Source organism: Notechis scutatus, chromosome 3 (assembly GCF_049901735.1).
Source record: "Notechis scutatus isolate UNSWTSFEM ecotype Mainland chromosome 3, rNotScu1.2, whole genome shotgun sequence".
Lineage (NCBI taxonomy): Eukaryota > Metazoa > Chordata > Lepidosauria > Squamata > Elapidae > Notechis > Notechis scutatus.
In genome coordinates, this window is record NC_142011.1 from 70601286 (window position 1) to 70624840 (window position 23555).

Here is a 23555-nt window from a genome sequence, read left to right on the forward strand (position 1 = left end):
TCATGCTGGCACATACCTTGGCAGACTATTGCTGGAATTTGATGTTTTTAATCATGTCCTTCAACCCTGTGATGTTATTGGGAATGTAGAAATTGGAAGGTGGGGAATTGTCAGGCATTTCCTCTTATGGCTATATAAGGCGCCCAGTTAAAGACAAAATGTGGATTGCCACTATTTGCTACCTGCAGAGAGAAACTTCTCATTTTTGTAGATCATGACCACAGGTGGAGGATGCCCAATCTAAGTAAAACAGCAATTCATCAGCAGTGAGCTTGTTTGTTTGGGAAAGACTACAAGGTAGATAGCTTGGTGCCTTCTAGATATTTTTTTTAAAGTTTATTTCGTCTGTCTTGATTACTGTAGTTTTAATAGCAAAGGACTATAGTACTTAGAATTGAAAACATCTAGAATGGTTCAGGCTTATACTTGCTCAAGAATCTATAAAGAACAGCAGTCTGACCATTTGATATTTGCACGAATCACTGCTAAATTAAGTATATTTATGCTAAACACATGCAAGATTCTGGAAATGCGATTGTGAGTAGAAAAAGCAGGAACTAGCTACATATTGACATTGTCAAAATAATGTTGTGAACAAGATGTTTTATTAAAATTTAACTGCAGAAAATGAATAACAATAAAAATTTAAAAGCACCTAAAATGTTTGATATGAACCTTTCTAAGAATTTGAAATGTGAAATATTATTCTTCCCTAAAGAAACTGCATTGTTAGAATGATGAATTTTCTATTTATCCTTTCCTTTTGTTTTATTGTTTCTTTAGTCTTTCTTGTTCATTCTCATCTTCTTGAACCATATATTGTGATTCCCACTGCCATCCTCAGTTTCAATTGCATAACTTTATTTTTTTTTAAATTATTTTATCAGATATAGTTCATTCTGCTTCAGATTTCAGATTTGCTCTTTCATCTGCTTCTTACTTCATCAACATTTTTGCCCTTTTATGGATTAGTTTTATGACATTTAATTATCATTTATTGCTAGGGTACATCCTTTCTTTGCTGTTACTTTACATAGTTGGTCCCATTCTACTATTAATCTAAATTCTGCTTTATCACCATTTCTGTAGTGCCCCTCTCATGTCAATTTTCTCTCAATCTTTTCTTGTCTATGTGGACAGAAAAGACATCTTGACTACCTAATTATTCTGATTGAAGTCACAATGGCAACAGTTTGAATATTCTTTCAAAATAAATCAAAGTTGACAATATGAGAAATCAGAATCAACTGATATGATTGTATTTTTCTTAAGAAGCTGGACACTGATTTCCATCTTTTAACTCTTATTTTATTGTAATTGCTTTTGTTATTAAGAAATGAATTTACTTTTGGCTAGAACATGCATTCAACTAATAACTTGTTAAAAATTTAATCAAGTGCTTCAAAAACTTTGTTGCCTTTCTGAAAAAAAATAAATTCAATTTCATTGCCTATTATGCATAATGTGAAATTGAGAAGGTCAGAGGCACTTTTCTGACTTCTTTGCAAATTCATTATTTATCTCTGTTTTTATTTGCTATTGGTCAATAAAATTGTGAATGTTTTATCTATCAGTGGAATGAATAGCAACTCACTTAATGCTATAATGTTGAAAAATTTGGTCTTTTAGTAGGCTCTGTCATCAGTGAGTCAAAAGTTTGTATTGTACGTGAAGCTGAGCATTCCATATATTAAGCTGAATTTATTCAATACAGTGTTTAAGGAACACGCATCTAATCTTCAAACAGCGAGGGTATTTCAGAAATTACAGTTGCAAATCTTGCAGACTGATTTGTAAAAACTATAAAGATAAAACAAAAGCATGTTTAATTAATCATATATAATTTACCTTAGAGTAATTACTTTGTTTAGGAGAACTGCTCAGATATTTTCAATGAAACCTTCTATAGAAATTAAAATTAACAAAATATACCAGTTCTATTTACAATAGATTGATGGTCTTGGAGTTTTTGTTAAATATACAATGGGATATAGACAGGCTGTAGTATGAAATGATTATGAGAATTATGAAAGAAAAATGGCTAAGAAATCATATTGGCTCTTATTTTATCATCGTTATATTTAATAATTACCTATGTGTTACAACTAAATGGCTAAGCGTTATTTATGCTTAGAATATTAAAATAACTCAATCTAGGTATATATATATATATATACACATTTATATATATTACAATGCAACTTAAATTCTTAATTTCTATATTTGAAATTTTTTGAATCTATATTTCTGTACTACAGAGAGTCATAGGAATGGTCACATTCTTGGCAAACAACTTTTAAGACTATTTTTAATGTGTTATTGAACGCAAGAATATAAGTTTTTCTTGTATTAAAGCGAGCTGTTTTGTCCTTTTGATATTGTTGGATGTTTGTGGCCATGCTCAAAAATTTGTTTCATTGTTCTAAATGAAGAAAACAATAATTAAAATGTCAAATTCTGTATTCTCCCCATGCTCTCCCTGAGCAGGGACAGAGGGAAGGACCGTATTTCCCACAGGTACCCGAATTTTAACAATATCCCTTAAATTTTTCTTACAAGATGAGGGTGAAAAACACACACACTGGGGAATGTTTCAGAATGTATTGGCTTTGGAAGAAAATAAATGGACTTTAGTCTTCTAAAAACAAGAGTGTTTACTTACCATATTTGTTCAAAAGCATCATTTACTCCAAAAGTCTCTTGATGCTGTCAAAATTGGTAAGGTAGTCAGTTATTGAATGAGAGTGAATGGGTTTGGTTAACTGCATATGTCGCAAGGTGTGCTGAATATCCTGAATGGCTTAGCGTGTAATAATGTCTAGCTGAAGGCAAAAATTTGATGGGCAGTTTCTACTGTGGCGATGAAGTGTCAATTACAGTTGAACCAATCTTGGTTGTACAAAGATTAGTTTGGGCCTTTCATTTGAACAATCAACATAGATTTCAAAATACATGCTAGGAACTTGCCCCTTGCAGCAGGACCCCTTCTTGCTGGGTCTGCATCACAGCTGGATCACAAAACATGCATGCTACTCCCATTTAAAGCAAAACAATGAGGGGAAGATATACATTGGGGAAAATCTTCATATTGCAAAAAGGATTGAATGAAATATACTTGAAAACAGAAATCCATTAAGAGTTTGGATTAAAAAAAATAACACTTCAACAGGTATAATTGCAATAGGCAGGAGGAGATGGGAAGGACAAGATTTTAAATCTATGAATGTAAAAAAAATGAAGTGGTTGCCCACATATTCATTTGAAATAAAGAATAATGCTTAGCAGCACAGAGATTTCATGCTTCTCAGTCTTACATTATTTTGTCACGCATTGCTCTTTTAGTTTCTGAGATTTATTCCATGCATTTATACTTTGTCCAAAAGAATATGGCATAGCTTTTGTTCATTCATTTACCTTTTCTTATATTTGTTTTTGTGTTGGTGGTGGTATTGAACATGACTTAGATAATAAAAGAGATGTGTCCATCACTTCTGTGTAAAACTTTTTTTTATTGTAATATTTGTGGATTTGGTTAATAAGGAGCTCCTTGGTTTTCATTTAGAATTTGTGTTTTCATTGTTTTTCTTTTGCGTTTCTTTTGCTTGTGCGTTTCGGAAGATGATACTTATAATAACAAATTGTCCATGTTTACAAGGCACTGTGAAACACCTGCAGGTACCGTACAAGCGGAGTTGTGTGTTTTGTTTTGTTTTAAATCCAAGCCATTGTCATCTAAATGCTTTCTTCACTACCACTCTCACTGCTATGAGAGTCAAATGCATTAAATGCATAGCTGATAGGAACTCATATTGCACATAAAAAAATGCAATCTTCTGAATGCTCGACTGAGTTTCTGAGTGGCGACATAATGTTTGATACTTTGATACAGGAATAACAAAACTTATTAAGGACTATTATGCACAATTATATATGTTCTTCTTCCAAACCTGACACAGAAACACATCAATGCATACATACATGCATGCCTATATGGATACACATATTGTTTCCAGGAATTTCAGAATTAGGTGTGATTAACTTCAATAATAGAAGTTCATCATGTAATTCCAATTGTTAGTCATATGTTGCCTGAATCCTTAAGTAATGAAAGTCAAAGAAACTGCTAATTGCTGACAAGTAATGTTAAAAGCTTCTTCGTTTGGAATTTTAATAAAGTAAAAAGGATGGATTAAAACCCTGCACTTAACCACAATTACAGAAATTATGTCTACCAGTTTATTAATCTCAGTTAAGCATTGCTACTTGGATATATTCTGAGTCAGATACTAATGTCCCCTTGGGAAGGCCATCAATTTTGAAGATCCATAATATCAGATTTACAGTGTATGTTACTTTTATGAATAGTGCATGTGGCTCCAGAAACTTCTTTAGGCCTCCCCTTGATTCATGATTATTTTAAGACATAAATGTAGCATTATTTGGTTCTCTATTTTTAAATGTTTCATGCTCAAACAACTTTGCAAGATTGCAGCTTCATCTTTCAAAGGGAAAAGACGCAGTAATGGCAAATTCCACCCAAAGCTATTGGGATTAAACTATATTAAACTGATATCAGGCATTGATATTATACTCCACCAAGATAAAATGACATTAAAGAAGAGAGAGAGAAAAATCTCAATCACTTTTTCAAAAATTTGCAGTTATCCCCATCTGGTAGGATTCCATACTTGCTTATTTTGTTTCTTCCCAAAACAAAACAAGACCATTGTCAATTAAAATCCTCTCCAATTTTCCTTGCACATTAACAACTTGCAACACCTCCTCTTTCCCTGTAGTGAGATTAATAACCTGCCTTTCTGACTCACACTTATGTCCTTCTCTCTCCTCTCCTTAACCTTTCCCATTCCGCTTCAACTCCCGGCCATACAGAAAATGAACAACCTTCTCTCGTCTGGTTTGACAGAGGAAAGTTTTATTTGACTTTTGAAGGTAAGTAGTGCATAGCATATTGGCTTGGACCTTTAAACATCCTTCTTCTTCTATTTTAATAGAAGCCCATTGGCTTCTCCTAAATAAAGAAACCTATTCTACTTTTCAGTATAGTTGATGCTATGGCTACTTAGTGGACATGATAGGTTCAATCAGAATCATTTTTAAATTGGGTTATTGCTACAATGTCCATTCGACTGTTATAATTATTTTCATATAAAGGTAAAAAGAGAGGCTATTTAGACAGTAAATATAAAAAACAACAACTTCAGTTACTGATCACCAAGGAACTTGACTCTGTCAACCAAGGCTTCTGGTATGCTTTGCAAGCAAGTTTGCATTTTAAAGTCATTATACTACAGTATATATATACAGTATATGAAGATTATGTTTGTGCTACTACTTGTAGAATTTGCCATCATACTGAAAATCTTCCAAAAAAATTAATAAACTATTGTATCAATTCATTAATTAGTGTAATTAATTAATTATACTAATTAACTGCTTGAATTGTATGTTAGTGTTTTTAGAAAATAAAAGTGATTTTTTTTTACTGTAAAGTAATGTTCAGTTTATAAAAATTATGAATTACCCATTTATACTTTAGCATTATCCAATGACACTCATCATGTATGGTCATCATGTAAACTATGTATGAGCTTTTTCCAGCTTTGCTATTAATGAGATTTACATCTTGCCTTATAATGAATGCTTCATTCCATGAACCTATTCCTTGTTGTAGCTGGAACAAGAATCATCTAATTTTAATCTATGGCATTTTGTATTTATATATTAATGGTATCCATGGGATTTTATAGTAGTTCTGCATACTTTTCCAATCTAAACAACAACAACAAAAAAACAATCTCAAAGAAGTCTACACTGTAGGTTGGATCAAGAGTTCAATCATGATCCAGAATTTTGACCATAATATCAGTCCATCATCATCATCATCATCATCATCATCATCATTATTATTTTGCATCTCCATAAAAGCTTATTTAGAAAATTGGAGTTTCTCTTAGGGGGCCTGAAGGGAAACTAGTAAAATTATTTTTCCTTGACTACTTACAGAGGTTCTGTTGGAGCCAATTGCTTCCATGAATCTTTAGGATCAAGCCAATTAATTTTTGCACAGGAATGTCACTTTGTTGACAAGTCTTGTAATTGCTCTGTGCTTTTTTTTTTTCTTTTTCTTTTAAATTGAATTGATATATCTTGACCTGGAAGAAAAAACAACTCATGGCATAAGAGGAACGAAATGTAAGATCGAATAATTCCATATGTGTGCTATATCTAATTTGCCCATTTGTGATGTATTTATAAGAAAAACAATGCAGTTTGGTAGCTTTAGGAATAGACCGTTTCTTTTTCATCTATGTGCTAGATACAGCAAATGTGAAAGAGGGATTTTCCTTACTTAAAAAGTACCTGCCTAAACCTGTCCTAAGAAGTCAAGCTAATTTGTAGATAGTTATTTGTTACTTTGAAGTTTCTGTCTTTCAGGAAAACATTTCAGGGTTTTAGAGGCCTAGACGTAGTACAGCTATTCTAATTACAAATGTCATATCCCTTCTGTGATCAGGGATGGGCTTCAAAAATGTTAGCAACAGGTTCTCTGCCCACTTGCTGTGTGCGCAGGGCCATGGTGGGTGTGGCCTAGTCAGCCGTCTTCACCATGATGGGGGGGGCTGTTTTTGCCCTCCCCAGGCTCTGGAGGCTCTCTGGAAGCTGGAAACGGGCCCATTTTCAGCCTTCCCGAACTTTCGGGAGGTCCAGTTTTCTCCGTCCCCGAGCCTCCGTGCATGCCCTACACTTACCTGCATCCAAAACGGGCCGTGTGGGGACTCCTGGGGGGGGGGTGAGTTGGGGTTGGTAGGAGTGGGATTTGTGGGCTCTCCAAACTGCACAGAATCTTAGCCAGAGGCTCTCCTGAACCCCTGCGAACCCCCAGCAGCCCACCCCTGTTTATAGATTGGAAACTATTCAGAATGGAGTGATTGTTCTGATCTAGAAAACAGCTATGAAACAGGGATTTCAAGTGCACAATGCATGCATTTCTCTCAATTATTCAAACATTGAGTCAACCTGCACCCATATCCTTGCTTCCAATCATATGGTTCCCCACCTAACCTTAAATTGCTCTCATTCTTGTTTGGCTTTAACAGATGTTCAAGGCTTCAGCCTTCAACCTAGGGGCAGAGGGAGATTGCTAGATGTTTTAGAATGTTCCAGTTGTTCTCGTTGCAGCAGATCTTAATATAACAATGTATGCATAAGTGTGGTTGATATTGTGTTTCAACCTTTTGCAAATGAGAGTACTGTATTTCCCATGCTGTCTCATTTACCTTCCATTACATTTAACAAAGCAAGCTAGTGGCGGTTGCAGGCGATCTCAGATTCTCATAAAACATTTTTTTTTTTACTATTGGGCCTGGGGCTAGGAATTTGCAATGAATATATTATTTTAAAATTTGCAATATCTCTACTTCATTCTTCCTGTGCTTTCTGAGATTCCTATTGTATTTTCAAAACAATAGCACCACATAAAACATAGTTTTCAGGGTAAGATTTTCATTTACTTTTCCTTTATAACCCTTTTCACAGAAGGTGTGCTGAGGATGTGTTGTTGAATTTTTGATTCTACCAATTTACTTAATAATAATAGAGTGATTTAGTGGTGCAACCGCAGTAAAAGGCAATACAACATATACAGGACAGTGTCTTTGACACCTGAAAATATCTGAGAGTCTTTTGTATAATGATATTGCTGTTAATTTCCTTGGGTGTTATGGAAAAGTAAACAATTTTAAAACCATGCATAAATTTAGGTTTTGTTTGATTATGTGCTATCTAGTTGGTGTTGACTTTCAATGATTTTCCCTAACCTGTTCCATCAGGTCACCCAATGATCATTTATCACCGCTGTCACTGAATCAATCCACCATAGTGTTGATCCTTCTCCTCTTCTCTTTCCTTCCACTTTTCTCAGCATTAGAGCTTTCTCTAGCAGCCAAGTTTTCTCACAATGTGTCCAAAGTAGGATAAGACAGAACTCTGGGTGGATTTGCTTGAGGATCCATTTGTTTATTATCTTCGCCTCTTCAACACCAAAGTTCAAAACTGTCAATGTTTCTTGAACCTTTTCATTTCATTCTTGTCCATTCTAAGGCTGTTGCCATATCTTTTGTAATTACTTTAGTTCTCTTTAATGTTTATCCCATTTGTTCACTTTGCTTCTTAACTTTTATTACTAGAGCTTGCAAATTCTTTGCAATTTTGGCTATCAGGGTAGTGTCTTCCTTTAATGTGTATGTGTACGTATGAGTGTGTACATACATAGAATAGAATAGAATAGAATAGAATAGAATAGAATAGAATAGAATAGAATAGAATAGAATAGAATAGAATAGAATAGAATACTTTATTGGCCAAGTGTGATTGGACACACAAGGAATTTGTCTTGGTGCAAATACTCTCAGTATACATAAAGAAAAGGTACATTCATTAAGAATCAAGAATCATAACGTACAACACTTAATGATAGTCATAGGGTACAATCAACAATCAAATCATACTAGGAAACAGTCAATATAAATTGTACGGATACAAGCAACAAAGTTACAGTCCTACAATCATAAGTGGGAGGGGATGGGTGATAAGGAACAATGAGAAGATTAACAGTAATAGTAGTGTACACTTTGTAAATAGTTGAAGAGTGTTGAGGGAATTATTTGTTTAGCAGAGTGATGGCTTTCGGGAAAAAACTGTTCTTGTGTCTAGTTGTTCTGGTGTGCAGTGCTCTATAGCGTCGTTTTGAGGGAAGGAGTTGGATGTGAGGGGTCTGTAAATATTTTCACAGCCCTCTTTTTGACTTGTGCAGTATACAGGTCCTCAATTGAAGGCAGGTGGAAAGTAATTGCTTTTTCTGCAGTCCTAATTATCTCTGAAGTCTGTGTCTTTCCTGTTGGGTTGCAGAACCAAACCAGGCAGTTATCGAGGTGCAGATGATAGACTCAATAATTCCTCTGTAAAACTGTATCGGCAGCTCCTTGGGCCGTTTGAGCTTTCTGAGTTGGCGCAGAAAGAACATTCTTTGTTGTGCTTTTTTGATGATGTTTTTGATGTTAGGTGTCCATTTTAGGTCATGTGATATAGTAGAACCTAGAAATTTGAAGGTCTCTACTGTTGATACTTGTTGTCTAGTATTGTAAGAGGTGGTAGTATGGGAGTATTTAGTATTCTTCTAAAGTCTACCACCATTTCTACGGTTTTGAGTGTGTTCAGTTCCAGATTGTTCTGGTTACACCATGAGGCAATTTGTATATCCTCCTGTCTGTATGCAGATTCATCATTGTCTCGAATGAGACCAATCACTGTTGTGTCATCAGCAAACTTCAGTATTTTAACAGACGGATCGTTTGAGATGCAGTCATTGGTATATAGGGAGAAGAGAAGTGGAGATAGAACACAGCCTTGGGGGGGCCCTGTGCTGATTGTACAGGTATCGGATGTGATACATACATCATATAGGTTAAATACATAAGGGAAGCATCTAAAGCCGTGTCTGACTCCTTTGCTGACCTAGAGCCAGTTGAGGACAATGAGATGTTCTTTGATTCCCATTTTTCTGAGCACATTGACATGATTGATTCCATTGAAGGAGTCAATTGATTCCATTGAATCAATGAAACATATACTGACTTTTTCATATTCTTTGCTTTCTCAATTACTTTATTGCATAAGCAATAAAATCTTATTTTCTTTTTCTAAACCCAGTTTAAACATTTGGCATCTCTTTTTCCATGCAGCGCTATAATCTGTGTTGGATGATCCTAAACATTATTTTTCAAGCTTGTGAAATCAAGAATATTCTATAATAGTTTGCACACTGTGCTAAATCTCAGTCTCTCTCTCTCTCTCTCCCTCACCCCCGCTCTTGATTGATCTCCTCTAATCGGTTTGTCACTGTGTTATTCTCCAGATTTGCTGCCACCATAGTTTGGCTAGAAACTTTGCTGTTTTTTTCTTTTGTTGCTTGCCAAAACAACTATACACAAAGACATCATTCTGCTAAATACCAGCGGTGGTATTCAGCAGGTTCTGACCAGTTCTGGAGAACCAGTAGCAGAAATTTTGAGTAGTTCCAAGAACTGGCAGTAACCTTCCCCCAGGAGTGGGGAGGGAATGGAGATTTTACAATATCCTTCCCCTGGAGTGGGGAAGGAATGAGTATTTTACAGTATCCTTACCCTGGAGTGGGGTGGGAATGGAGATTTTACAGTATTCTTCCCCTGCCACGCTCACCAAGCCATGCCCACCAAGCCACACCCACCAAGTCACATCCACCAAGCCACACCCACCAAGCCACACCATGCCCACCACGCCACAGAACAGTAGTAAAAAAAATTGAATCTCACCACTGCTAAACACCTAATTATCACAGTACTGTCTTTTGTCTAAGAATATTTACCCTTGTAGTAGGGCTGGATTACTATTATTCTACTCATCTTTTGTACTACTTTATCTTATTGGTATCTTATATATTACCTGTTGTTTGTATGTACACTAATAGTTTAAGTATGCATACTGTTTGTATATCTGTATGTACACTGATTATATTACCTTATTGTCCATATGTACACTGAGAGCTTATGCACTAGAGACAAATTCCTTGTGTGTCCAATCACACTTGGCCAATAAAGAATTCTATTCTATTCTATTCTATTCTATTCTATTCTATTCTATTCTATTCTATTCCATTCCATTCCATTCCATTCCATTCCATTCCATTCCATTCCACTCCACTCCACTCCACTCCACCCCACTCTACTCTTTTAAGTGGGTATTCCATCGGTTCCTATACCTATCTGAGTTCAGATATTGTTTTTGGACATATTTTATATTAAGGATGCATTTATGTGCATTTGACCTTTATATTAAGAAATATGGGTATACAATTATTTATAAAAATAAACATTTGATATAGCTCTACAAGAGATATTTAACTGCATGCTTTTAATACAACCTTCCTTTTAAAAAATTACATTTAAAGCAATCAACATAAATCATGAGATACAAACAACAAAACTACAGTCATAAGAAGCTAATGAAATAGATGATAGGAAAGATGAGAATGATAAGAGTAATAGTAATACATCCCTACTAGTTTGACATCCCAGGGCATAAGACAGTGTTGTGGGAATTCGTTGTTTAGCAGAGTTATAGCATGTGGGGGGTGGGGCTGTCTTTGTGTCTGGTTGTTTTGGTGTGCAATGCTCTATAGCATCTTTAGGAAAGAAGTTGAAACAGTTCACGTCCAAGATTTGAGGGGTCTGTAGATATTTTCACAGCCCTCTGTCTGGCTCATGTAACATTCAGGTTTTCAATGGAAGGTAGGATGGTTGCAGTTATTTTTTCTGTAGTCCTAACTATCCACTGAAGTCTGTGTCTATCTTGTTTAGTTGCTGTGCCAAACCAGACACTTATAGAGGTGCAAATGGCAGATTCAATAATTGCTCTGCAGAACTGTATGTGAAGGGTCCTTGGAAGCCAGGACAGAATGGGAGAATCCATTGTGATTTTAATCTCTATACAACATGTATTCTCATGAAAGAAAGCACTATATTATACTGGATAAACTACATTTTATTTTGTTTAAAGAACAAGATGAAAAAATGACTAAAGAAAAATGTGAGTCACAATGCTCGTTTTCTGATTTGAACACCTACTTTGCTGATTTTGAAAATCATGTTTTCAATTAACTTCGGTCTCTACCTTTTGCACCCTTAATAATCCTTAGAAGTATTAAATTATAATCACATTAAATGGAGATTATGTTGTTTGTGACTGCATTTTTATATACATTAAATAGCATAATAGTGCAAAAAACACTTTTATATTTTGGCAATTCATTAGGAGCATAATCGTTCAAATGCTACTATATATAAAATTCAAAAGCATATTATAGGATTTTTTTAATTTAAATTTTATTCTCCCATTCCAAAAAGTTATGCTTTTGATATCCTTTGTTTTGCTATAATTGTTAATCTTACCAACTTCAGATATTAGATTCCCAAATTATACAAAAAAATGTTAATGTAAATGACCTCTTTCTATGCATAAGGTCCATTTTTTACCAAGTAAATACTGATTCATTTATTTTGAAATGTTGGTTTTCATTTGCTGTGTATAATTCTGGAAAACTTTAGAAATTATGATAGTTTTCCATGTATCTAAAATATTTTTTCATTCCTGATTCTTCACATTTATAAGTTATAATCCATAGACACATGTTAGTGTTACCTGTTACTGATTATATAAAGTACTGAAATTGTTTATCTCAGGAGTAAGTATTCTGATGACATTGCTGGTCATTTTTAAAAATATTTGTTCCAAACAAGATAAAAGGATGTTTTAGTCAACAACTGAATTCTTCTTTAATCTATTATAAGGTAGTAGATATGTACAGAAATGGCTGGGGGAAGGGGTGTCAAACTCTATTTCACTGAGGGCCACATCAGGATTGTGTTTGACCTCAGGGCACTGAGGTAAACATGCCAACGTGGGCATAGCCAGCTCAACATCACTCATTGAGGCTCCATTTTTGGCTACAATGGCCTCCTGCAGTCGTCTGCCAGCGAAAACGGAGCCCAGGGGCGCATGCAGCCCACCCAGGCTCCATTTTCACTGGCAGAGGGCTACAGGAGACTGTCACAGCCAAAAACTGAGCTTGGGAGCACCACAAAGAAGCACCATGGACTGGCGCTTTGCTCTTTCCAGGGCAGCCCTGTGGTCCTTGAGTTTGACACCCCTGGTTGAGGGGCTTTAGAGTGGGAGGAAATGATCATCCAGTTTTGGATTTGAAGAGGTGCAGAAATTAGTCATACATGGGTTGTTGTGCAGAGCTCAAGCACTAATGATAAGATGTGATGAGAGGTTGAAAAGTGTTTAAAATTTAGCTTGTGACATTTTCTCATATAAAGTCATTAATTAATTGGACAGCTGGCAATGAAAATGTGTCAAAAATAACATTTCAAATCATCATCATGATTATTATTAGAAAAGTATGTGGCCTTAAAAAATTTGTTTAGTTTTTCAATAGCTTCATTTTCGGTAGCTGGTATGCAGAATGATTTGAACTGTGTATCTGAATAATTAAAATACATTTAGTTGGTTGCGTTTTCTTATTGAGAATGAAAAATATTTTCTTTACAGATTTTTGGGCTATGAAAGTTAGCATTTAATGAGCTATTCAGTCCAGCCATTTCAGGTTTACCTAGCTACTGGTATAAAACTATCTGTAATGATAACACAGGTTCAGAAGAGGACATTTTGACTGCTATAATTAATTAAATTTGTTCATGAGTAAAAGGATTTAATATAATTAGAGGCAATTAATATATTTTGGAAAATGTTGTATAGAAGTAGATTATATTATCTTGTGCATTGATTGCCCAAAGTCAAAATTATGTATAATGATGTTGTGGTCCACCGGCGGCCTGTGGAGCTGGCAACAGAGTTGGACGGGGGGAGGAACATGGGCCAGTCCTGGAGTCTGGGGAGGACTTGGACAAGGAATCTGCGTCTGATATAGAGATGGGGCCAGGGCCATCTGAGAGTTATATGCTGACTCCAAAGCCTCCAGAATCTGACATCAGCGAGGCAGAGGAACAGGGGGAACCTGTTCCCAGTGTGCGCTTGTGCAGAGCTGCCAGAAGGCAAGAACAGTTAAGACAAAAGAGGTGACCCCGGAGTAAAGCTTGGAGATGATTGGCCCCTCCCATAAGACATAAAGGAGGAGCAAAGGGACATGAGCCTTTGCAGGAAGCAACTTTGTTCGTTCTGGTCTTTGTGTTGACTTTGTGCTCCTTTTGGCCTTGTACAGCTAATTGGCAATTTAGTCACATTGAAAGCATTTCAAGGGAGATAAAGGTGGGTACCTTATCCCGAAAGACTGTGGCAGTCTTCTGTTGGACTTTTCATAAACTGTTTAGGACTCATTATAGGCTGTGAATGCATATAATTCCCAGCTGTTGAAATAAAAACAAGGTTTTTGGGGAACAGCATGTGATTGTTACTGTCTCAGGAAGCCTTGGTCAGAACAAATGAATGGTTCTGCAATTTTCCTTATATTTCATTTTGGTTTTAAATCAAAGACACTAATAAGAATTTAGGAGTTGGTAGCAGATAGGCAACATATAGGTGGAGAGTGTCTTAATTTTCACATTACAATAGCTTAATGACTGCCCTGTTTAGTGACCATTTGACATTACAATGGTGCTGGAAAAAAAATTATGACCAGTCCTTACATTTACAATCATCCCTCTCATCAACATTTGGACACTTTGGAACCAGCAGGTGTTTACAATTGTTACAGTGATCCATGGTCACGTGATTGCTATTTGCACATTTTACAGATGGCTTCCAATAAACTGAGTTCAATGGAGAAACTGTAAAAATCACAAGTTGTAGTCATGTGATATCTTGCTTAATGACCTCTCATGACTTGCTCAACAACCAAATGTGATATTGTAAGTCCATCGTGGTTGTGTATTGTTTTTCTTAGCGAATGCATCACTTAGTGACAGAGTTGCAGGTCCCAATTGCAGTTGGTTAGTGAGGACTACGTGTATTTATGTAGTCAAACCTTCCCAGAACTGCTTTATTGCCTTCGTATGGGGTATGCAGGGATGGGATCAGACTGTGTAAGGATAAACTTTTCCCTTCACATCCAATGTTAGTTTACTAAATCTACTTTCTATTCAGGGATAAAAATGAGAGGAAAAATAATTGAATTGCTGGTTATGCATAGATATGGTTCTGCTAAGACTGTGGTTTTTTTCATTGTTGCTCTTTATAGTCTTGTGGTTTTTTATTATTTCTATCTGCTACAGTAAACCATGACAATCGTATCAAGTTGCTTTCCCCAGTTATAAATGGCAATTCTACTGTACATAATTTATGTCTTTGTGCTTAAGCTACTCTGGCTCCTTCAGATTTGGAGGAAGATATTGAGGTAGTAAATAGAGCAGGTTTCTAGCTGGATTCTTTCTTCCATAAATCCAAAAGATCTCCTCATTAAGGCCACAGTATCCATAAGTATTTAGATCAAATGCTGGATTAAATGCGCAATTAAATGATCAGGTGGGCTGTTTTCATAACTGAAAATAGATTAGTTATTTGGGGACAATTAGGCTTGAACACTTAGAGATGTTCAAGAATGCAATGGAATTGACTGAAAATGGAATTGGCTGAAAATGGAATTGAAAATGGAATGAATATACAGTCTGGCCAATAAACAATGACAAACCAGTCTCTGGCAGGATGAGCAGGATAATGTTATGTTTTAAATTAATTTTGTAGAATAAATGGTTGGGTAATCATTTTATAATCAAGAAAGACAACCAAGTAATTTGACAAATGTCTTCTCATTCCCTTCCACCAGAGTTTCACAACTTTGGCAAGTTGAAGATATGTGGACTTCAACTCCCAGAATTCCCCAGACAGAATGGAGTTCACAGATTTTCAAATTGTCAAGATTGAGAAACAGTGCCTTACACTATTGCAACTATTGCAGCTTTTTTTTTTAAACCGGGATTCCTCTCTGGCATTACAATCACTGGTGTAGATGATATTATAGATTAATAAAACAGTCAGCATCTGTTATTTCCAGTGACAATGTTTCTGTACTATGCCAAACTGTTCCCCCCTAATAAAGAAACAAAATATTTCAGATGGTTATTTAAAAAAGAGAGATAAAACAAGAGCAACATTTTTATATAATTAAGCATGGTAGATAAATCTCTAATAAATGAATCCTATTCCATTATACTAATTAAATCAGTACTAAATCTATAAAAGATGTGATTTCAGATGCAGCATGGGAATTATTTTCAGATTGTTTTTCTGATGCCTAAATTGGCTTGTTTGAAATACAACAAAACACAATAAATCAGCAATTGACACTTCAAATTGAATAACATAATTAAAAATATAAAACACATTCTAAAAAATATATTGGGATTCATTAAATTAATACAAAAGATTGAATGCTAACCAAATAAAGACTTTTATGGTTTTTCTAAAGAGCTTTATAGCCCAATTTCAATATGTAAATATACTCTTTCTGCAGTACATTGTTCCCAAGCTGAAGAAGTATAGATGCTTATAGGCAGCCAGTGTTGCTGTGCTCCAAAGCACCCTCTAATGTTCACTAGAAGGAAGCACCAGAATATTACATAAATTACAGCTTATAAATGATATTCAGTCTCGTGTATGATGCATTGCACTAGATCAAAGTGGGCAATATTAGCAATGCATGTGTAGAATCATACTGCAACTTGTCATAGAATTGAATTGTCAGAACAGTTAGGTAGCTTCTGAAATGTATTTGGAATAGTATTGCCCACCCCCCAAATCAAATTTTCAATCTGGAAGTACTTCCAGATTCAGCTTTGTACTTAGATGTTAACAAATAAATGGTTAACCTTGTATTTCAAGTCCATCTGTTGTTGTTGGGGGGGGGGGATGTCCTGGCGTTAAGATAAAGCACCTGCAGTGATTTATTGATTCTGAATAGTTTTTGAATTTATTATTCTCAAAAATAGAAGTTAATTTGAAAACCCTTGAATAATCAAATACTCTCGCTGTTAAATAAATTACATATAAGTTATATTTATAGTATGAGTCACTGAGTGGAGAATAGAAGCATGTAAATTTCAAATAAGAACTAAATAACATGTGATATATAAGCATTTGTTGTATTTAATTTTGAAGCAAAGTTATGAGACCTTAATAGAAGCATGTAAATTGAGAAGTTATTTGAAATAAGAACTAAATAACATTTGATACATAAGCATTGGTTTGAAGCAAAGTTATGAGCCATTATTCAACTGTTTTAGTGCTATTTTCCACTGTCAACATTCTTCCACCTGTTTGTGGTTTGCAAAAGAAAAACGCAAGGAAGTCATAATAACAATGGGTTTAATAATGTATCACATATTGGTCAGGCAAGAGAGGCACCAAATAATCTTAGCTCTTATTTTATTTCTGGGGTATATTTTGGCATCTAAAATTCTCAACTCACCTGCGAATATATACAGTAGTTGCACTTCTAATAGGACAGAATATGAGAAAAAGATAAAACTGAATTCTGGATCTAAAATTTAAATAAGTGATCCAGAACTTCAAGGATTCTAACATACAGTATCTGTATTCCAACCAAAATAATTACAGTGTTTGAGTTTTGGGAAGTTAGATGAAAGAAAACAAAAACAAAAAGTGTATCTTCTATTCTTTCTTTAGATATGGGAGGATTGTTCAGGTTGCTTTATGTTCTATAATTATCAAAAGACAAGAGAATTTCCAGAAAAGAGAAGTAAAAAAAAAGTCAGAATTATTGCTTTCAAAATTCTTTTATACAGGGTGAATTGAAAATTAATTGCAAATATCTATTTTAGAATAGAATTCTTTATTAGCCAAGTGTGATTGGACATACAAGGAATTTTGTCTTGGTGCAAATGCTCTCAGTGTACATAAAAAAAATACATTCATCAAGAGTCAAGAATCATAAGGTACAACACTTAATAATAGTCATAGGGTACAATAAGCAATCAAATCATACTTGGAAACAGTCAATATAAATCGTAAGGATACAAGCAACAAAGTTACAGTCATACAAGTGGGAGGAGATGGGTGATAAGGAGTGATGAGAAGATTACAGGTAATAATAGTGCAGACTTTATAAATAGTTGAACAGTGTTGAGGGAATTATTTGTTTAGCAGAGTGATGGAGTTTGGGAAAAAACTGTCCTTGTGTCTAGTTGTTCTGGTGTGCAGTGCTTGATAGCATCATTTTGAGTGAAGGAGTTGAAACAGTTTATGTCCAGGATGTAAGGGGTCTGTAAATATTTTCACAGCTCTCTTTTTGACTCGTGCATTATACAGGTCCTTGATGGAAAGCAGGTTGGTAGTAATTGTTTTTTCTGCAGTTCTAATTCTGAATTCTGTGAATTCAGTGCCTGTCTTGTTGGGTTGCAGAATATTTGATTTTGGATGCAAGAAAAAAACTTTTCTTTTGCACCACCTTTCTGGACACTAATGCATTACTAATCTTGACTCTGTTGTCCCAAATAAATAGGAGTCACATCTGTAGGCTAAATACCAGCATCAGATGTTTTGATCTTCTGTAGAATTCAGTATAATATAGACCTATATTTCAACCATTGAAAGCAATAGACTACCTTGTTTTTCACTCCAGAACTGCCAGAATATATAAGTAACAGTTCATGTTCACTAATACACAATGTCCAAATTGCAAAATAATTACTTAATTAATGTTAATTTATTTATTTATAAAAATTGTTTCAAAACATCTTAAAAATCTATTAAAGGATAGAATTGACTGAATCAGTAATCAGGAAAAAACCCTCATTTTTTCAACAGAAAAAAACATTTCAATTTGTTAAATTAATTCCCAACACAGTATATAGGCAAGTATAAAAACGCACAAACAACTAATCTATTTAATCTATTTAACAAATATATTTTCAGCTACAATTTACCTAGATGTTTCAACAGTTTAACAGGAGCAAGCAATCTCTCCATGAAAAGAACAAACAGAAATACTCAAGTCAACTAAATGAAACACTGTGCTGTGGCTCCCCCCACCCGCTTTCAAAGAATTATTAAAAGTAATTTTGTACTCCGTGCCCCAATGCAAAATTCCTTTTAATAATTATTTGTATTAATAGAAATTTTTAAATAATACTAATATTTAATAGTATTAGCATTCACACTTTCATGTTAATAATGCTACTACTATTTATTGGTATTAATAAATAGTAACTGTAACTATATTAACTATATTAATAAATAGAAATTGTAGATATGGCCAGATGGAGAACAAGAAAAGAAGGAAATCCACTAGTTTAGAGGTGAGTCAGCAAAAGTTGAAAAACAGATGTTAGCACAGAATAGGAAAAAAAGAGCAGAATTATTTATCATCAATGCCAAAGTAACAGAATGAATAGCCTTGAAACTCGACTAGCTTCAAAAAGCTGCATACAATTCATAAACATATCCTAAACCACGTTAAGTCAGCATAAAACAGAATTTTTTCAGTTTTAAATGCGCTCTGAAAGAGCATTAAAAAGCACACACCCAGAATGCATACCACAAGTGCATAAGTGCACAATTGTGCCTACCTGTCCTATTGTCCCCATTTATTCATTCCTTTCCTATTTCCTGTATTTGTATTCATGTTTATTCTTATACTTATTATCTTGTAAGCGATTGACAAATTAAAATAAATAAATAAAAATAAATACCAAAAATCAAACAGATCAACCAACATTAGATAAGTTATCTTAACAGCATGTTAACGCTCACTTATTTATTAAACATATTAATGCAAGCCCATTCACATATATCTTTGCATTATCCATCTGAAACATGAAATATAGCACGTGTATTGTACCTGCTGATCCAAATAAATTCTAACTGCCCAGGCGCAAAGGAAACTCAGATTAAAATCCACCCTTACCTCTGGAAGCTTCCTTTGGGCCTTTCACTGTCTTTTATTTCCTCTTCTTCAGAGGGCTGTTATTGTTTAGAAAAAAAACTGAATTCCTGAAGGAAAAAACAGAATATCAACCTGACAATAAATTAAAGGTGCCTCCAGGATAATGTTTTTTTGAAGAAAAAAACAGCAGTCACTTTCCAGGTATCTGCAAACAATGATTTCTTCTGCCTATGCATTAAACTGCTGTTTTCCGCTTAACACTCCAATCCCACAGTGGCCCATTCTTCCTAGGGTAATAGTAACAGTGGTATAACCAGCTGCTGTTAACAGGTTACCTAGGTTGGGAACAGATTGGAAAAACAGAAACGCATTACAAGCCAGCAGAAGACAGCAGCAACATTTGGGACAATAGAAGAGAATATTAGTCTGCCTATTAAATTTTTGACTGCCATTAAATTATGTCAACAGCAATCCTTCACAGGTGTTTGGGAGAATCAGGAACAAATCTCGCAAATGAATGCAAACAGTGGTGGTATTCAGCCGGATCGCAACCAGTTCACGCGAATCGGTAGCAAAGATTTGGAATGGGTCGCCAAACCGGTAGTAAGTTCTGGCTGGCCATGCCCCCAACCCAGTTACCCAGTTGCTGCTGGCTCACTTGCCCTGCCCGCCTGATGCTTGCTCCCCCCCACTTTATGCTTGCTTAAGGTATTTCTATTTTTTCCCTCCTGACAATCAGCTGTTCATACGATCAGCTGTGCAGGATTCCCCTAGCTTGTCTTACTGCTTCACCCAGGAAGATTCCCTGAGGCCCAGGAAGGCAAAAAATGGAGGGAAGGGCACACACCCCTATTTTTTGCCTTCCTGAGCCCCAGGGGACCCTTCTGGAAGCAAAAACGCCCCCCCAGGAGGCTCCCCAGAAGGCCCCAAAATGGAGCGAGGGTTCTTTTTTTTTTCTTCCTGAGCCCCAAAATGGAGCGAGGGTCCATTTTTTTTCTTCCTGAGCCCCAGGGAATCTTCCTGGGAGCAAAAACACCCCCGCCAGGATGCTTGCCTGAGGCCCAGAAGGCCCCAAAAAATGGGTGGGGGTGGCTGCAAAAAAGCAAAAAGCAAAAAAGCCACGCCTACCCATTCACATGGCCACGCCAACCAGGCCATGCCCACAGAACCAGTAGTAAAAAAAAATTGAATCCCACCACTGAATGCAAATATATGTGCCTCAGGATATTGTTGCAAGATCCAATCTGAGTTGGTCACTGGGACCAGAGGTTTGTCTTCTGAGCTTTTGGACTGGACCCCATCTTCAGGGAATTTCTAGTCTAGCAGAGTGTGTGCATTGGGCTATTCTGTGTGGTATTTATATTGTGGCTGTTGCGTGTTGCTCAGCAGAAGTGGTGAGTTATCAGGTACTTAGGAGGCAGGGGCTTGGCATCACAAGGAAACAACAGCCAACGGTTAATAGCTATCAACACCTCAATCTACATCTAAAAAGCTACACACAATCTGGGCCTAGTGACCAACCCTAAAGGAACAAATCTCTCTTTTTTTTTAATGTGCCTTCAAGTCAGCCTTGATTCCAAGCAACTTACTGAACAAGCCCTTGAAGTTTTCTCCACAACCTTTATGGAAGTGGTTTGTCATTGATTTCTTCCTCGGCCTAAAGGATTGTGACTGGCTCAAAATCAGCAGTTACCTTCATAAAAGCAAGGCGGGACTACAAACGATGGCCCCCTGACTTCTCTAATGCCTTAACCACTATACTAAGCTAGCTCTAAAGAAACCTCTGCAGTATGGTATATAATAAAATATTTCGTGCATTCATGCTAATTAAGTAGACAGTAATATTTATCCTGAAAAATAAATGCACTGAAGTGAATGGCAATTCTGCATGCATTTATTCTGGAAAATGAAACTTTTCTCTTTTGAGACATATCTATGCAGCTGGGTATGAAGAGTGAGACAGACTAGAAATTGACTTACATAATAGATGTATTCATATGCTGTTACTCATGATTTCTGCCCAGAAATGTATTTTTAGAACCTTTTTATCTTCGGGGGTGGGGGGGGGGAGAGGCTGACTCTACTTGCAAATAGCTTATTCAACAAGGTGATTATATACAAATGTTGACACATTGGCACAATGCTCATTTTCAGGTGAATAAATACATGTTATTTAGAAGTTTGCCTCCATATGCATCAAGAAAAAAGAACTTAGAACAGACTTGAATTGTTTCAGATGTATTGCTATATTTTAGCAGTAATGAAAGTTATTAAAAATACAGACAATATATATCAATACAATCAATAACACCCAAAGAGTGCTAAACCAGGGGTCGCCAACCTTTTGGACCTCAGGGACCACCAAACTCATAATTTTAGATTCCCAGGGACCACTAACTGGTTCTGTGGGCATGGCCTAATTTGTGGGTGTGGCTTGGTGGTCATGTGACTGGCTGGGCATGGCTTATATGTAAATATTATAAATATTTATATAAATATTGAATTTTTTATTAAAAAGAGCAACTTTTACCCGAAATCAGGCAAAGCAGGCAGGCAGGTTGAGTTGCTCACAGAATCACAGATTCATTCAGAAATCTATCTATCTGACATCAGCTAGCTCAGTCTCTCAAATTTGCTTGCCATGAGTCTGCACTGAATTTGCTTGTAAGCAAACCTTCAGTCCTAAGGGAGGTTCGGCTGTGCTTAGCCAGAAAGCAAGAAATCCAACCATTTCCTGCTTCCTAGCTAATCTAAATCTCCTAGCACAGCAGAACAGATGATGGACGGAAAAAGGAAAAATAGCAACTTAGCAGACAGGTTTGCCGCGTAAGGAGTGAGTGGGTGGGGAGGGTTCCCACGGGCCATGTGGGCTGAGCAGCCTTGTGTTTCTGTGCAGCCTGGATTAATTGCTTTGGGGGGGTGCTCTGGGGGTGAGATTTCTCTGCGGCCCACCAAAATTTTCTCGTGGCCCACCGGTTGGTGACTGCTGTGCTAAACTAACAATTTACTACAATTCTTAATGTTTCTTATTGTTAAAGTCAAAAATAGAATTAAAAAAACCCTCAGAAACTTGAATATAGAAGACCATATATTAGCAAACAAGTTTATTCAAAACTGTAAAGACTATCTGTAGGAAATTCAATGAAAAAGTGTAATTCCTTGTGTTAAGCCTGAATTCCCCAACGAGTGTTAAGGAAAACAAACTAAACAGAATGTGTAGCGTAGTCAGATAGGCAGACAGGTAAATGTGTGAGATAAGTTTGTATTTTAGTTAACACGCAGTAAAAAACAGATACGCTTGTGCTATCAAAAATATAGTTTATTCCATTAGGAATTATAGCATAGTCAAAATAAACGGTCCATTAGTCATGTATCATTTCAGTCAGTCCAGTCGGGTATACTCAATTTGCAAAGTCCGTGTTGAATAGTCAATGTCAGTTCACTTACAATAAATCAGTCCGTATTATCTCTTCTCTCCGTTGAGAAATCAACACTCCTTTCTCTCCTCCGTTCCAGCAAGGAAAACGCAGTCATCAATCCATCCAGTAATTAGGGATCATTAAGCCAGAGAGAGAGCTGCAATTGACTTGCTTCTTTTATGGTGCTTTTACAACCACACCCTTAATTACATTCTTGTAGTTAAAGTTACACACACTTGAACCAACAAACCATGATAACTTATTTATTATTTTTACCCAAACCAGTTAGGGTAAACAATGTTATCCCTAACACCTTGTGTGCCTCCTGTCTTAAATGTTTATGAATTTATAACATACCAACTTCTATCTTCTTTGTTCTTCATGAACTAGGCAAAATTCTACAGTATAAGCCAGAGGTCCCCAAATGCCAGCAACCGGTCCGTGCAAACAAGTGAAACCCCATTCGTGGAATGCAGGTAGAATGCAGAACCGTGCCCCCTCCGGTCCGTGGAAAAACCTTTCTCCATGGAACCGATCCCTGGTGCCCAAAAGGTTGGGGCAACTGGTCTAAGCTGCTTGCCTCCTTCATAGCTCCTGGCCATTTCTGAAGCCAGCCTTACAAATTCCTTTCTGTATGGCAGAGGATTGTCAGTGGGGTCAGG

General features: G+C 36.0%; 1 protein-coding gene across 22 annotated transcripts in view; it reads left to right on the forward strand.

Moving 5' to 3' along the window:
• SGIP1 (SH3GL interacting endocytic adaptor 1) overlaps nt 1-23555 on the forward strand; it is a 114834-nt gene that overhangs the window by 77507 nt on the left and 13772 nt on the right. For 6 of the 22 annotated variants that reach the window (XM_087960422.1, XM_087960434.1, XM_087960424.1 and 3 more), the window contains 3 exons: nt 2485-2517; nt 3619-3675; nt 4891-4950. The exons of 6 other annotated variants lie outside the window; for them this stretch is intronic. In XM_087960422.1, coding sequence (XP_087816548.1) covers nt 2485-2517; nt 3619-3675; nt 4891-4950 — 150 coding nt within the window. The remainder of the gene's footprint in view (nt 1-2484; nt 2518-3618; nt 3676-4890; nt 4951-23555) is intronic. 10 more of the 22 variants (XM_087960429.1, XM_087960435.1, XM_087960440.1 and 7 more) reach the window with 6 other exon arrangements.